This window comes from Rhineura floridana, chromosome 6 (genome assembly GCF_030035675.1).
Source record: "Rhineura floridana isolate rRhiFlo1 chromosome 6, rRhiFlo1.hap2, whole genome shotgun sequence".
NCBI lineage: Eukaryota > Metazoa > Chordata > Lepidosauria > Squamata > Rhineuridae > Rhineura > Rhineura floridana.
This window is the reverse complement of record NC_084485.1, coordinates 50,919,286-50,931,899: the sequence shown is the minus strand read 5'-3', so window position 1 is coordinate 50,931,899 and position 12,614 is coordinate 50,919,286. Positions and strand designations below refer to the sequence as shown.

The 12,614-nt window shown below is 43.0% G+C and overlaps 1 protein-coding gene across 1 annotated transcript in view; it reads left to right on the top strand.

Moving 5' to 3' along the window:
* MYBPH (myosin binding protein H) overlaps positions 1-9,305 on the top strand; it is a gene marked incomplete at its 5' end in the record, with an annotated part of 57,185 nt that extends 47,880 nt beyond the window's left edge. Inside the window, 2 exons of the mRNA XM_061631815.1 lie at positions 5,521-5,571; positions 8,969-9,305. Coding sequence (XP_061487799.1) covers positions 5,521-5,531 — 11 coding nt within the window. The remainder of the gene's footprint in view (positions 1-5,520; positions 5,572-8,968) is intronic.
* Between the last annotated feature and the right edge of the window lie 3,309 nt (positions 9,306-12,614).

Sequence of the window (12,614 nt, the reverse complement as noted above, 5' to 3'; positions counted from 1 at the left end):
CAATGAAACACTGTACAGCAGCAGTTAGTGACTTGGAAGCTTAATAAATGCTGCATGTTTTACTTCGATTCATTAAGAAAGTGCTTCAGTCCAGAGAGGTGAATGGATAGTGCAATGATATCAACTGTTGTGTAGAGCAGAAGAGGTGCCATTTGCCACGAGCTAGCTTAATAACAATGTTTAATATTTATGTAGCCCTTCAGAGTATTCTTTCAAAATGCCTCATTTACATTATTTTGTGTCATTCCTTATACCAGCCCTGTAAGGTGGGTTAGTATTATGATCTTCATATTGCAGGAGGAGGGCTGAGATATTATGGATTGTCTAAGGCCAGCTGGCAGAGGTGTAACTAAACCAGAAATATGATCAGTCTCTTATGTATTATACCACACCAGCCTGACCTGTGTTTTGAAACTAGAAGAAAGTAGATTTTGGTTAAATACTGCCTATATGCAGTAACAGCAGTGAAATGGATTGGCAGTCTGTTCTTTGTAGGTTTTCAAGGAGAGGGTGGAGAAGCATCTGTTGACAAAGCATTAGGTTTTTATTTCCTTTCTGCCAGGGTTCCCTGTACTACAGGCCCCAAATCCACAGTGCAGTTAAAACAGAGGCCACATCCACCCCAGACATTTATTCCACTTTAAACAGTCATGGCTTCTCCCAAAGAATCCTGATAAGTGTAGTTTGTAAATGGTGCTGAGAGTTGTTAGGAGACCGTTATTCTCCTTGGAATAGGGAAGAGGAGCTAACTGTTAAACTACTCTAGCCACTGGAGCTCTGTCAAGGGAATAGGAGTCTCCTAATAACTCAGCACCATTCACAAACTACATCTACCAGGATTCTTTGGGGAAAGTCATGACTACTTAAAGTGGAATAAATGTCTGGGGTGGATGTGGTCAGAGAGAGGAGGGAGAAATAAAACCAAAACTAGCTAAGAGAGAGTGTGCAAGTCAACCTGGCAATCAAGATGTTGAAATACCATATGTTGCATCCAATCATGTTTCCAGCCTCTGGAATCCTGCAGCCTTGTAGTATTTCCCTAGTAGGATCTCTTTAACTATCTGAGATATTAATTTCTCATTACTCTATTAATGGTAGAGAACCTCCTGTAAGTGGGTAACTGGCTCTTTCCATTTGCAGCAGCCCCAGCCCATCTGACTGGCTGTAATTTATTGTCTGCACAAAGCTTCCTGATAACATATCCTTGCTTCAGGAAAGAGGTCCCCAACTCCCCACCACACCCCAAAATTTGAGAAGACGAGTAAACAAATGGAACACTTAAACATCCAGAAAGATGTTCTGCTCTCATTGCAGAGATCTAACCCATGTAGCACATTCAGTGCTAGCCCCAAGCCTGCAAGATACCTGGCACACTTCTTGCATGGCAGAGTCCAAGTGGTTGGAAAGCAGTTGGCATTTCACACTCAGCTGACATTGTGTCTTTCTGTTCTTATGCAAGTAGGCATAGACATAGGGAAGACTCTGGTCTAGTTGAACGTATGAACCATGATGATGGTGGTGATGAGTTGCTTTTTTTTTCAAAAGAAAACTCAGTGACTTACAACGTTAAAAACATATATAAAAACAAGAATAACATACAATACTAAGATATCAGGAGGAAAGCTCTGTTAGAACGTCTAGTTTCTGCATGCAGGACTTTAATTTTTTTTTATGAAGAATAGAATCATAGAATAGTAGAGTTGGAAGGGGTCTATAAGGCCATCAAGTCCAACCCCCTGCTCAATGCAGGAATCCAAATCAAAGCATTCCCGACAGATGGCTGTCCAGCTGCCTCTTGAATGTCTCCAGTGTCAGAGAGCCCACTACCCCTCTAGGTAATTGGTTCCATTGTCGTATGGCTCTTACAGTTAGGAAGTTTTTCCTGGTGTCCAATCGAAATCTGGCTTCCTGCAACTTGAGCCCATTATTCCGTGTCCTGCACTCTGGGATGATTGAGAAGAGATCCCGGCCCTCCTCTGTGTGGCAACCTTTCATGTACTTGAAGAGTGCTGTCATATCTCCCCTCAGTCTTCTCTTCACCAGGCTAAACATGCCCAGTTCTTTCAGTCTCTCCTCACAGGGCTTTGTTTCCAGTTTCCTGATCATCCTTGTTGCCCTCCTCTGAACCTGTTCCAGTTTGTCTGCATGCTTCTTGAAGTGTGGAGAGCAGAACTGGACGCAGTACTCAAGATGAGGCCTAACCAGTGCTGAACAGAGGGGAACTAATATAATACTTCATGCGATTTGGAAACTATACTTCTGTTGATGCAGCCTAATACAGCATTTGCCTTTTTTGCAGCCCCATTGCACTGTTGATTCATATTCAGCTTGTGTTCAATGATAATTCCAAGATCCTTCTCACATGTCGTATTGCTGAGCCAAGTATCCCCCATCTTATAACTGTGCATTTGGTTTCTTTTTCCTAAGTGTAGAATGTTGCATTTATCCCTGTTGAATTTCATTCTGTTGTTTTCAGCCCAATGCTCCAGCCTATCAAGGTCCCTTTGAATTTTGTTTCTGTCTTCCACGGTATTAGCTATGCCCCCCAACTTTGTATCATCTGCAGATTTGATAAGCATGCTCTGTACCTCCTCATCCAAGTCGTTCATAAAAATGTTGAAGAGCAGTGGGCCCAGGACCGAGCCCTGTGGTACCCCACTCATTACCTCTGCCCAGTTTGAGAAGGAACCATTGATAAGCACTCTTTGAGTACGATTCTGGAGCCAACTGTGGATCCACCTGATAGTTGTTCCATCCAGCCCACATTTAGCTAGTTTGCTAATCAGAATATCATGGGGCACTTTGTCAAAAGCTTTGCTGAAGTCGAGATATATTATGTCCACAGCATTCCCACAGTCTACAAGGGAGGTTACCCAATCAAAAAATGATAAAAGATCAGTTTGGCAGGATTTGTTCTTCATAAATCCATGTTGGCTCCTAGTAATCACTGTATTGTTTTCAAGGTGCTTACAGATTGACTGCTTTATAATCTGCTCCAGAGTTTTTTCAGGGATTGATGTTAGGCTGGCTGGTCTGTAGTGCCCCGGTTCCTCCTTTTTGCCCTTTTTGAAGTTCTCCTCCAGTCATCCGACACTTCACCAGTCATCCACGATTTCACAAAAATAATAGACAGCGGTTTTGAGAGTTCTTCAGCCAGTTCCTTTAATACTCTAGGATGCAGTTTATTGGGCCCTGCCGATTTGAACTCATTCAAAGTGATTAGATATTCCTTGACTGTTTTTCTGTCAAGCTCAAGCTCCAGTCCTGCCCCTTCTACTTCGTGTTTCCCGGCAGGTTCATAGACCCTTTTTTGGGAGAAGACTGAGCCAAAGTAGGAATTGAGCACTTCTGCCTTTTCTTTGTCAATTGTTATCATTTTGCCATCCTCACTGAGTAGCTGTGCCACCATTTATTTTATTTTACTATGGACGTACCTGAAGAAAGCTTTTTTGTTGCTTTTAGCATCCCTTGCTAACCTCAGCTCATTCTCAACTTTAGCCTTCCTGACACCATCCCTGCAATTCCGTGATACCTGCCTGTACTCTTGCTTTGTGGCCTGGCCTTTCCACTTCCTGTATGTGTCCTTTTTTGTTTCCAGGTCATCTCTAAGCTTATTGTGAAGCCACATTGGCTTCTTCTGCTGTTTTCCCCCTTTTTTCCTTGTTGGAATTGCTTGCCATTGCGCTTTTAGAATTTCCTTTTTTAGAAACTCCCACCCATCTTGGACTCCTTTTCTCATTAGGGTCACTTGCCATGGAACCATACTTACAATTGTTCTGAGTTTATTGAAATCAACTTTCCTGAAGTCCAGGGTGCGCGTATGGCTACTCTCAGCTTTTGCTTCTGTTAAAATCAAGAATTCAAGTATGGTGTGGTCACTTTCCCCCAGAGTTCCCATAACTGCCACTTCATCCACCAAATCATCTCTATTGGTTAGAATCAAGTCCAGGATAGCTGATCCTCTGGTTGCTTCCTCCACTTTCTGTAGGAGAAGGTTATCTCCAACACAAGTCAGACGTTTCTTGGAGGGGCCATGTTTGGCAGAATTTGTCTTCCAACAGATATCGGGATAATTGAAGTCCCCCATTACTACTATATCATGACTCCTCAAAACATTGGCAATTTAAATATTTAAATAAGATTTATTCATGTGAGCTCCCAGCCTGAAGTGGTACAGCTGAGAAATAGGTTTATCTTCTCATCTGTGAGAATGGTGCCAGAAGCAATTCAAATGTACACATGGCCGTTCAAAGTGGATTTGATGCATCCCAAGTTTGCATGCTTTTTACATTGTCCACATGATGTAGTCATCTTCCAAGTGGCAGCCTGCACCCCCCCATTTAATCAAGATTTTTCCCATCTATGTATGTTGCAATAAGGAAAAAAATTCCAACATTAAGTTGCATGTTACCCACCTGTAGACATACTGCAGCGCATTGTGTGGGTGGGCTTTTTAACAAATGTGGTGATGTTTTGCTGGGTGTCATCTTTCACTACACTTCCATTGGCGAGGTGCTCCTTGGTGGACTGCTGATGGGGTCAAGCATGACGCACACACCTTTTTTAATGCACTATTTTGTGTATACTGGAAACCTTGTATATATATAAAAATAAAATAGGCCACCCGTAATGTACCTCAGGCTTCCAGAACTCAGGGAGGATGGGGAAGTACTAATTGAGGCAACAACACATTGTGCAAATCCATCAAGCACCATCCACTAGTGAGGGCAGGAAACACTGCAGCAGCATTCAGCTGAAGCCACTCACTTATGGATGATCCTGCATAAAAAGCGCACATGGAAAAATCAGATTTGTGTGACCCACATGCACATTAACACTCTGGTGTGTACACAGCCTTAGTCAAATGAAAGGTAAGCCTGAACCAATTAGGATCATTTTTATCTGTGTTTGGATTCACCATAATCCTCTTGGTAACAGTTATATGGAGATTACTGTGTTTATAAAGAAACCATTGGCTATTACCATGTCAAAACTGCCTACTTCTCTCTCCCCAAAACAGCCATGTTGCAAATCTTTTATGAATGAACACCAGAAATAAATTCAGAGGAGAGATTCTAAATCCGGTAAAGTTTTTCACCAAGTGCTCAAACACTGTAAGAGAGGAAAACTCCAATACAAAAAGAAATTGACATTCACACTGCAGGAGTGAAACAGAGCATAGCCAATTGGGGATAGAGATACAAAGAAAGAAAAGCCTTTGAAGTATATAGTGTTTCAAATATAGTGCACTCTCTAAACATCTCCCTTCAGACTTGAGTCAGCTAAACGGCTATCTGTGCTTTGCATTTTAATCTTGTGGAGCATATAAAGAAGCATTTTGCAAAGGGGTAGCTCTCACCTACTGTACTGCATCTGATCACTGTGCGTTCCGCTAGTCTTATTCTATTTCCATGGCAAAAGCTTGCGCCACCATTAATGTCATCAGCAGGGGGAAAAAGACCTGTGTAGCATGAAGAGATGCCTGGGAACTAATCTTGCAAATTTTTTACGTTTCTACAGTCCCAGAATGAGGATGACACAGAGTCGAATGAAGCGCAAGACGGGTTTGAGGTAAGATGCCGTTAAGAGAATAAAAGATAATCACAACCTGAGGATCACCCAGAATACATTTGGTTCAGGTTCCACATCACATCTTAGAACAGGGCTGGCCCAAAGCATTTTGCTGCATGAGGTGAAGGACAAGGGGTTGTATCTAATGTAGCATTAAGCAGAGCTTGGAAGTAACTAGTTACAAGTAACGAATTACTTGTAATTCATTACTTTTTTGAGTAACGAGTGGGTAATTCCTTTACATTTTGATTGTAATAGAACTAGGAGTAATTTTATTACTTTTGTGGAGTAATTGTAACGTTTCCAGAATTACTTTTGGGCATTACTTGGGGGGGGAGCAGGGGAAGTCTTCTGCTCCTCTGATTTGTGGATGAAAATCATGTGCCTCAAACTGGGCTTATGTGCAGTGTCGCTCTTTCCTCATGCTCTGTGGATGGGCAGGAGGCGATGAGGGAGGAGGCGGAGAGTGAGACGGGGTGGAGTGGAGAAAACAATTATTTAAAAAAATGGATAGTGGTGGTGAAGAATGGAGTGGAGAGGAAAAGGATCTGGAGGTCAAGAACATGGATAAAGGAGGATAAGGAGGCAGCAGCAAATGGAGATAAAGAACTGTGGAGATGAAAGATGACAACGTGTGTGTTTGTGTGTGTGTATACTGTGTTTGCACTTGGCACACAAAGTGGCCTCCACCACCCTCTCTGGCTACTGTGCTGCATTTGCAGTATTTTAACTTTTTTGCATCTCAGGGGAAAATGTTTGCTTGAGTGAGTGTCCCTTAGTTGGTGGCAGGGCAGGGTCTGGGAGGTGGTTAAGTGAGAGAGATTATGCTCTGTCTGAGTGGGGTGGAGTTTGCACTTGGTTTGATGTGCAAAGATCTGAGTAGTGGCCTCAGCCTCCCTCCCTACCACCCTTACCAGCGGAGAGACCACCATTGCTATCTTATGAATAAAAATAATTATTCTACTACCTCTGTATGTGTGTGTTTATTTTTACTGTTGTTTTAGGCTACTTAGATGTGCAGCAGCCAAGGCCAGCACCTTGTAGGCGGTTTTTTTAAAAGTAACAGAAATGTAATTGTAGTGATTACTTTGAAGGAAAAGTAAAGTAATCAGTTACTTTCAGAGCAATTGTAACTGTAACAGTAATTACTACTTTTTGGGCCATGCAACTGTAACTGTAATTTATTACTTTTTAAAAGTAATCTTCCAAGCTCTGGCATTAAGTTTCATTCCCATCAGCGGAAAGATTTCCACCTGTGCAACTGGACTTCCCCCTTCTCCTCCCCCCTGCACCCCCTATATCTGTTCTAGGCATTCCCCCAATTCCCTGGAGTAGATTTGGGGGCAGGGCACACGTGGGGGAAAGGAGAGGGAGGAAGTCCCATTGCACAAGTGGAATTCTTTGTGCTGACAGGACACATCAGTAGAATACCCCCAAGGTCTCTTCCACCCCACCCCACCCCGAGTCTGTCTACAAAAGCAGACCAGATTTGCAGTTGAATCTTACTGCGATGCTGGCAACAGAAGAGCATCCTTCAATGGACCTGAGAGGAGAAGACTAGCTTCAGGGGTGCAGAGCAGGCTGTGTGGTGTATGGCACACCCAGCTTTGTCCTCCAACACCTCACAGCCACTCTGCATCCCCCATCCCAGCACCTGCCACCTTGCTCAGCCTAATGGTAGGGCAGGCCCTGCCCTGGAGATACCACTGGTACATTTGGTATTTCTACTGGTACATTTTGCTGTATGCCACAGGGATGAATGTATTGTGAAAGGAAGGGTACAGGACAGGCATAATATCCTACGAAACTGTCATGGTTTTTTGCCTGCCCTGACTCTTATACCCAAGCCTGAAACATAATTAAAAACCACAGGGTCTGGAGCAGTAAGAAATGTATTTATTGTGCAAAAAGCATTCAGAAAATAACATAAAACATATAAAATATGTGTTCCATTTAATACTGACGTTAATATGAAGAGCAAAAAAGGAGGTGAGGAATAGCAGAGGGGGCGGGGGAACAAAAATAAACAGGCTTCAAGATTCTGATCCTCACTGTCATAGTCTGCCTAACTAGCTGGTAAAACAGCAAACTGGGCCATTTTCAGAGTAACATATTTATCTGCATCATTTAACAGTTAGTGTTAATTTATACAACAATGGCCAAAAAACACAAAAGAAAGCTCGTAACAGTTCCTCTCTATGGTCAAATCAGTACACAATAATCATGCCCTTCAATAGCTCCTGACCCTATATAGGCCAGGGGTGGGGAACTTCCCGCCTGTGGGGCAAATTAGTCCCACGAGAGATTACTTTCTCCAAACTCTGTCCACCTACCCCAACATAATGAGATGTCAGGTGTAGGGCAGGAGAGGATGCAACTCCAAAGGAACGATCAGGAACTTAAAGTGAGCCTCTGATTGCTTCTTTTCAAACAGGGCTTGCTGGCAGCACCAAACAGCTGGTTTGCACTGACAGCAAGCCCCACTAGGATTGACAACCGAGGAGTGGGACTGAGGGGGCCAATCGGCACTGTCAGTGAACCCCTTTGAAGGCACACTTTCAGTGCCAGTCAGCTGACAGCACACTTACAGGGGCTCACTGCAAGCCCCATTTTGTCCATTTGCAGGTGTGATTTGAATCCAAACAGCACCTAGAAACAGACTTCAAAGGGACTTGATGTAATTGCCAGCTAGCGGTTACAGCAAGCCCCTTTGAGGTTGTCACCTGACAGTCCCTCCCACCTATCAGAAATTCTGGCCTGCAGCTAGATCCAGTCCTTGACCCCGACAGGCAAAATCTATCTCTGTAAAGTGAATTATGTCACCCTAATAGAAAATCTCATGGTTTGAAATCAAGAGAGATAAAGACTTAAAAAAAGAAAGACCTCAGATCTCATAAGTTACTACTAATGTTTGGCAGCTGTTTGAACATAATAGTATGGAAAGATCTCACTGAGCCTCTGGACCATGGTTGGAAGGTCTGAGAAGCAAGCTTATAGTGCTGTGTGTGGGGGGAGAGAAATTTCAATTATAGTAGGGCCCCGCTTTTCGGCAGCCTGCTTTTCGGCATTCCACTAATATGGCGGCTTTCAATTAGAGTAAGGCCCCACTCATACAGCGCTTGTTCCTCTTTTACTGTGTTTTTCGGGCATCAGGCACCATTCTATTGAATGAGTTCCGCTTTTCAGCGGGGGTCTGGAACGTAACCCGCCATATGAGTGGGGCCCTACTGTACACAGAAAAAGTGAGTGCTTGAGGCTGGGAGAAAGAAAAACTGAATGCTTCATCGGTGTAAGCCACAGCCAGGTGAGAATGACCCCTGACTTGAGTGAGATGGGTTCTGTTCTGGGTGTCTTGTATAAACTCCTTCCACTGAGTCTGCCCTTACCTCTGTTTCAGTGTTTCCAGTTCAAGGCCACCCAGACCCTTTACAAAACTCCCTCTTGGGTTCCCTGCTGTGGAGCAGTGCCCTATTCACGCACTCAACTCTGTGGTTCCTGGAAGAAATCCTCAGCTTGGAGATGAAGCTGCTGCTATGTCTTCTCAAAAACAAACTTCGTAGAGGACAGAATCTGCTATTGCGATGGCTCTACAAAGAACACTGGCCATGTCTCCTGTTACATGGACACTTGTCATTTACTCCTTTCTGGTTTTTGACTCTTCAGTACAGTCCTTATCAATGTGGAATAAATGTGCATTTTGCATGATGATAATAATAAAAAATCTTATTGAGAAACTGGGCACGTAGTCTCTCCCTACATGCTGTCTTCACCTATATAATGATGACACTCCATTCCAAACTGAACTTCAGCACTAACCTCTGAAACTACCCTGTCAGGTTGAACAGAACCATTGCAAAGTGATGTCTCCAGCTTGCCAACTCTTCCAGAAAGATTTGACACAGTGGAGTCAAAGGCCACTGCAAGGTCTAAAACAGAATCAGGGAATCTTTTTTTGTCGAGGGCTGTATTTTCTCAGGAGTAATCTTTGGGGGTCTGCATGTTTGCAGTGGGCAGAGCAAAAAGGATTGCATAGCACTCCCTCTGTGCCACTGTCCTGAGGACTGCATGGAATTAGGCTGGGGGACACGTGGCAGGTTCCCCACCACTGGTCTGAAAGAACTAACTAACTAGAATCACATCCACCCATCAATTGCCTAACAACTTGTTAAACATGGCAACTAATACGGAGTAGTTCTATGGAAGATTGATTTACCCACAGGACAAAAATGTAGATTCTGTAGATAATCCTTTAGTAACATTGCACGGATAACGGTGAGCTCCAGGGAGGAATGTAGATGGTGACTGAGCAGACCAAGAAGGCAATCCACTGTCTCAAGGGCTAGTATAGTGTTGCTAGAAGACAACCATAATCAGGGGTTTGAAGAATAAGAACCAGGTTTTCAGAAACCCTATGCCTGAAATAATATGAAATTCTCTGAAAAGGCCAGCATCAAGTGTGGCCCGGAGACATTAAAGTCTCCTGGAAGCCCTGGCTTTAACAATCGGTAGGTGTTGAATAATGGGTGAGATTGTAGTCTTGGTAGCAAAAGAGACCCTGTGGCTGGTCGGTCAAATGTAGATGTTATGCAATGGTCTCCATGGTGATTCCTCACAGCAAGCATTCCTTTTGCCCTCCACATGCTTTGGTATTAAGCAGCATTCAGAAATCATCAATCCTATCAGTTTCTTTTTCTGCTCTGCAGGTTTCTGGGCATTTTGACAAGTGACACACAGGATGTGATTTAGTCTAGAATGTTCTTCTTGTGAATATTGTCAATTGAAGAGAGAAAACAAGTGACACTGGCTCTGAATATGCATTCTGATCAGTGTAGGCTTTTTTTCATTGAGTTTATAGAAATTGGGAAAATGCAGAAATCAGTTAAAGACACATACGTGACAATGGCCGCTGTCTGTATCAGGTGGATATGTTACCAGCACCCCCTTTTTCTCCCTGCCTTTCTGCTAGTCCCCCCCTTTCGCTCCCCTTTCCCCCCTTCTTGTCAACCAAATGAAGTCTGTGCAATGCCTGCATGAAATTAGGCTGAGAGCCCCAAAGGCGATAGATTACTTATCCCTTGTGTACAAGAACAAAGGGAAAATTGCCAAATTCTTTTGTCACTGTTATTTCAGAAACATAGGTCAGATGAGTCAGCCACACACCAAACAGGCAAAGCTCATCTGTCACCTCCATGTATGAGATATGTTCTGACTATTCTGATACTTCCACAACTTGCAGTATTTCTATACTGCCATTTAATAATATATCAGAGCAGTGTACAACATTAAAACACAAAACACCATTAAAAACAATACAGATCATAAAAAATGTCTAATCAAAAAATTAAAAATTAAACATCTTCAAAGGCCTGTCACCATAACAAGAGACACCTGGAAGTCACAAGTGAGGATGCCTACTGAATCTCTGCTGGAAGAGTGTTCCACAGTATGGGACCAGAGACACTAAATGCCTGACTTCTAGCTGAGGCCATTTTGGCCTCTATAACATAGGAAACAACTAAACAGCGCTCCTCCGGATGATCTCAATTATCAAACTGAGATACAAAGTCTTGAATGTACTGATTTCCCCCCACCTCTGTATCTGATGCTTGCTAAATATTTGAGGACAGTAGTAGGAAAGCAGAAATAAATGAATCACTCACTGAGGATGATGAATTCATACTCATGAAAGAAGACACTGGGAATTGCAATGAAACTATGTATGACCTTTCCCTTCATGGGATGCAATATTATTCCACTCCAGGAGATCACACTGAATGAGACCTTGCATGAAATAATGGTTCTAGTGAACTGTCTAAGAGCATTTGTTTCTTCCCAGGTGATTATTGCCCATCAATCTCATTTATGTTTCCATGGCCCATTGTGCTCCTCAACAACCAACCATCTCAAGACTGCTCAGTTCTGGTCAGTAGATAGCACCGTAGCACCAGTTTTCTTGGGGCTAGAGCTCCCGGCCACTGTTGCTAACACCCTACACAAACGCACAGTACAAGCTGCCAAATTTAAGAAATGATTAAGCACAAAAAACTGGAGCTGACTTCAAACATTTTTGAAAGCACTGATAATTTCTATTTGTTACCAACTAATGTGCCAGTTTTTGCTAAAAGCATTATTCTAGAATTCATATATTTTGCATGTGTACGGATACTGTTTTGAATCCAGGATCTGGTGATGAGCTTTTAAAATCTATAGGAAATGACATATATCTATAAACCAGTTCCCCACTTCCATCACTGAGTCCTGCCATATTTAGTTTAGTTTATTAAATTTCTTAAAAACACAAGGAATCTTACACACAGATTAGCGCACTCATCTAATATTGTGGGCATGCACATAGGAAGGACCAACAAAGCAACAGATAGTGGAAACAATGTCCCTGTGGTCCTTGGTCTTTCCAACACAAAGTCAGGGTGTTCCACATTAAGATAAACTGGGTGCCTCTTTGGCACATATCACAGGCTGTCCTTGCATAGGAAGGAGGCTCAGCTACAGCCAGACGGAGCATGCATTCTTGATCACTGTATCCTGGTCTCACCCACCCTTCATCTTGTGTCTGCCCCAGAGTGGAGGTCAGAGCTTGGAAGTAATTAGTTACAAAAAACAAATTATTTGTAATTCATTGCTTTTTTGAGGAAGGAGTGGGTAATTCCTTTGCATTTTGATTGTAATAGGAGTAATTTTATTACTTTTGTGGAGTAACTGTAATGTTTTCAGTATTACTTTTGGGCATTACTTAGGGGGGAAGCAGGGGAAGTCTTCTGCTCGTCTGATTTGTGGATAAAAGTCATGTGCCTTAAACTGGGCTTCTGTGCAGTGTCGCTCTTCCCTCATGCTCTGTGGGTGGGTAGGAAGCAACGAGGGAGGAGGTGGAGAGCAAGACAAGGGTGGAGTGGAGAAAACAATTGTTTAATTAAAAAAATGGATGGTGATGGAGAAGAATGGAGTGGAGGGAGAAAGGAGCCGGAGGGCAAGAACATGGATAAAGGAGAAGGAGACAGCAGCAAAATGGAGATAAAGAACTGTGG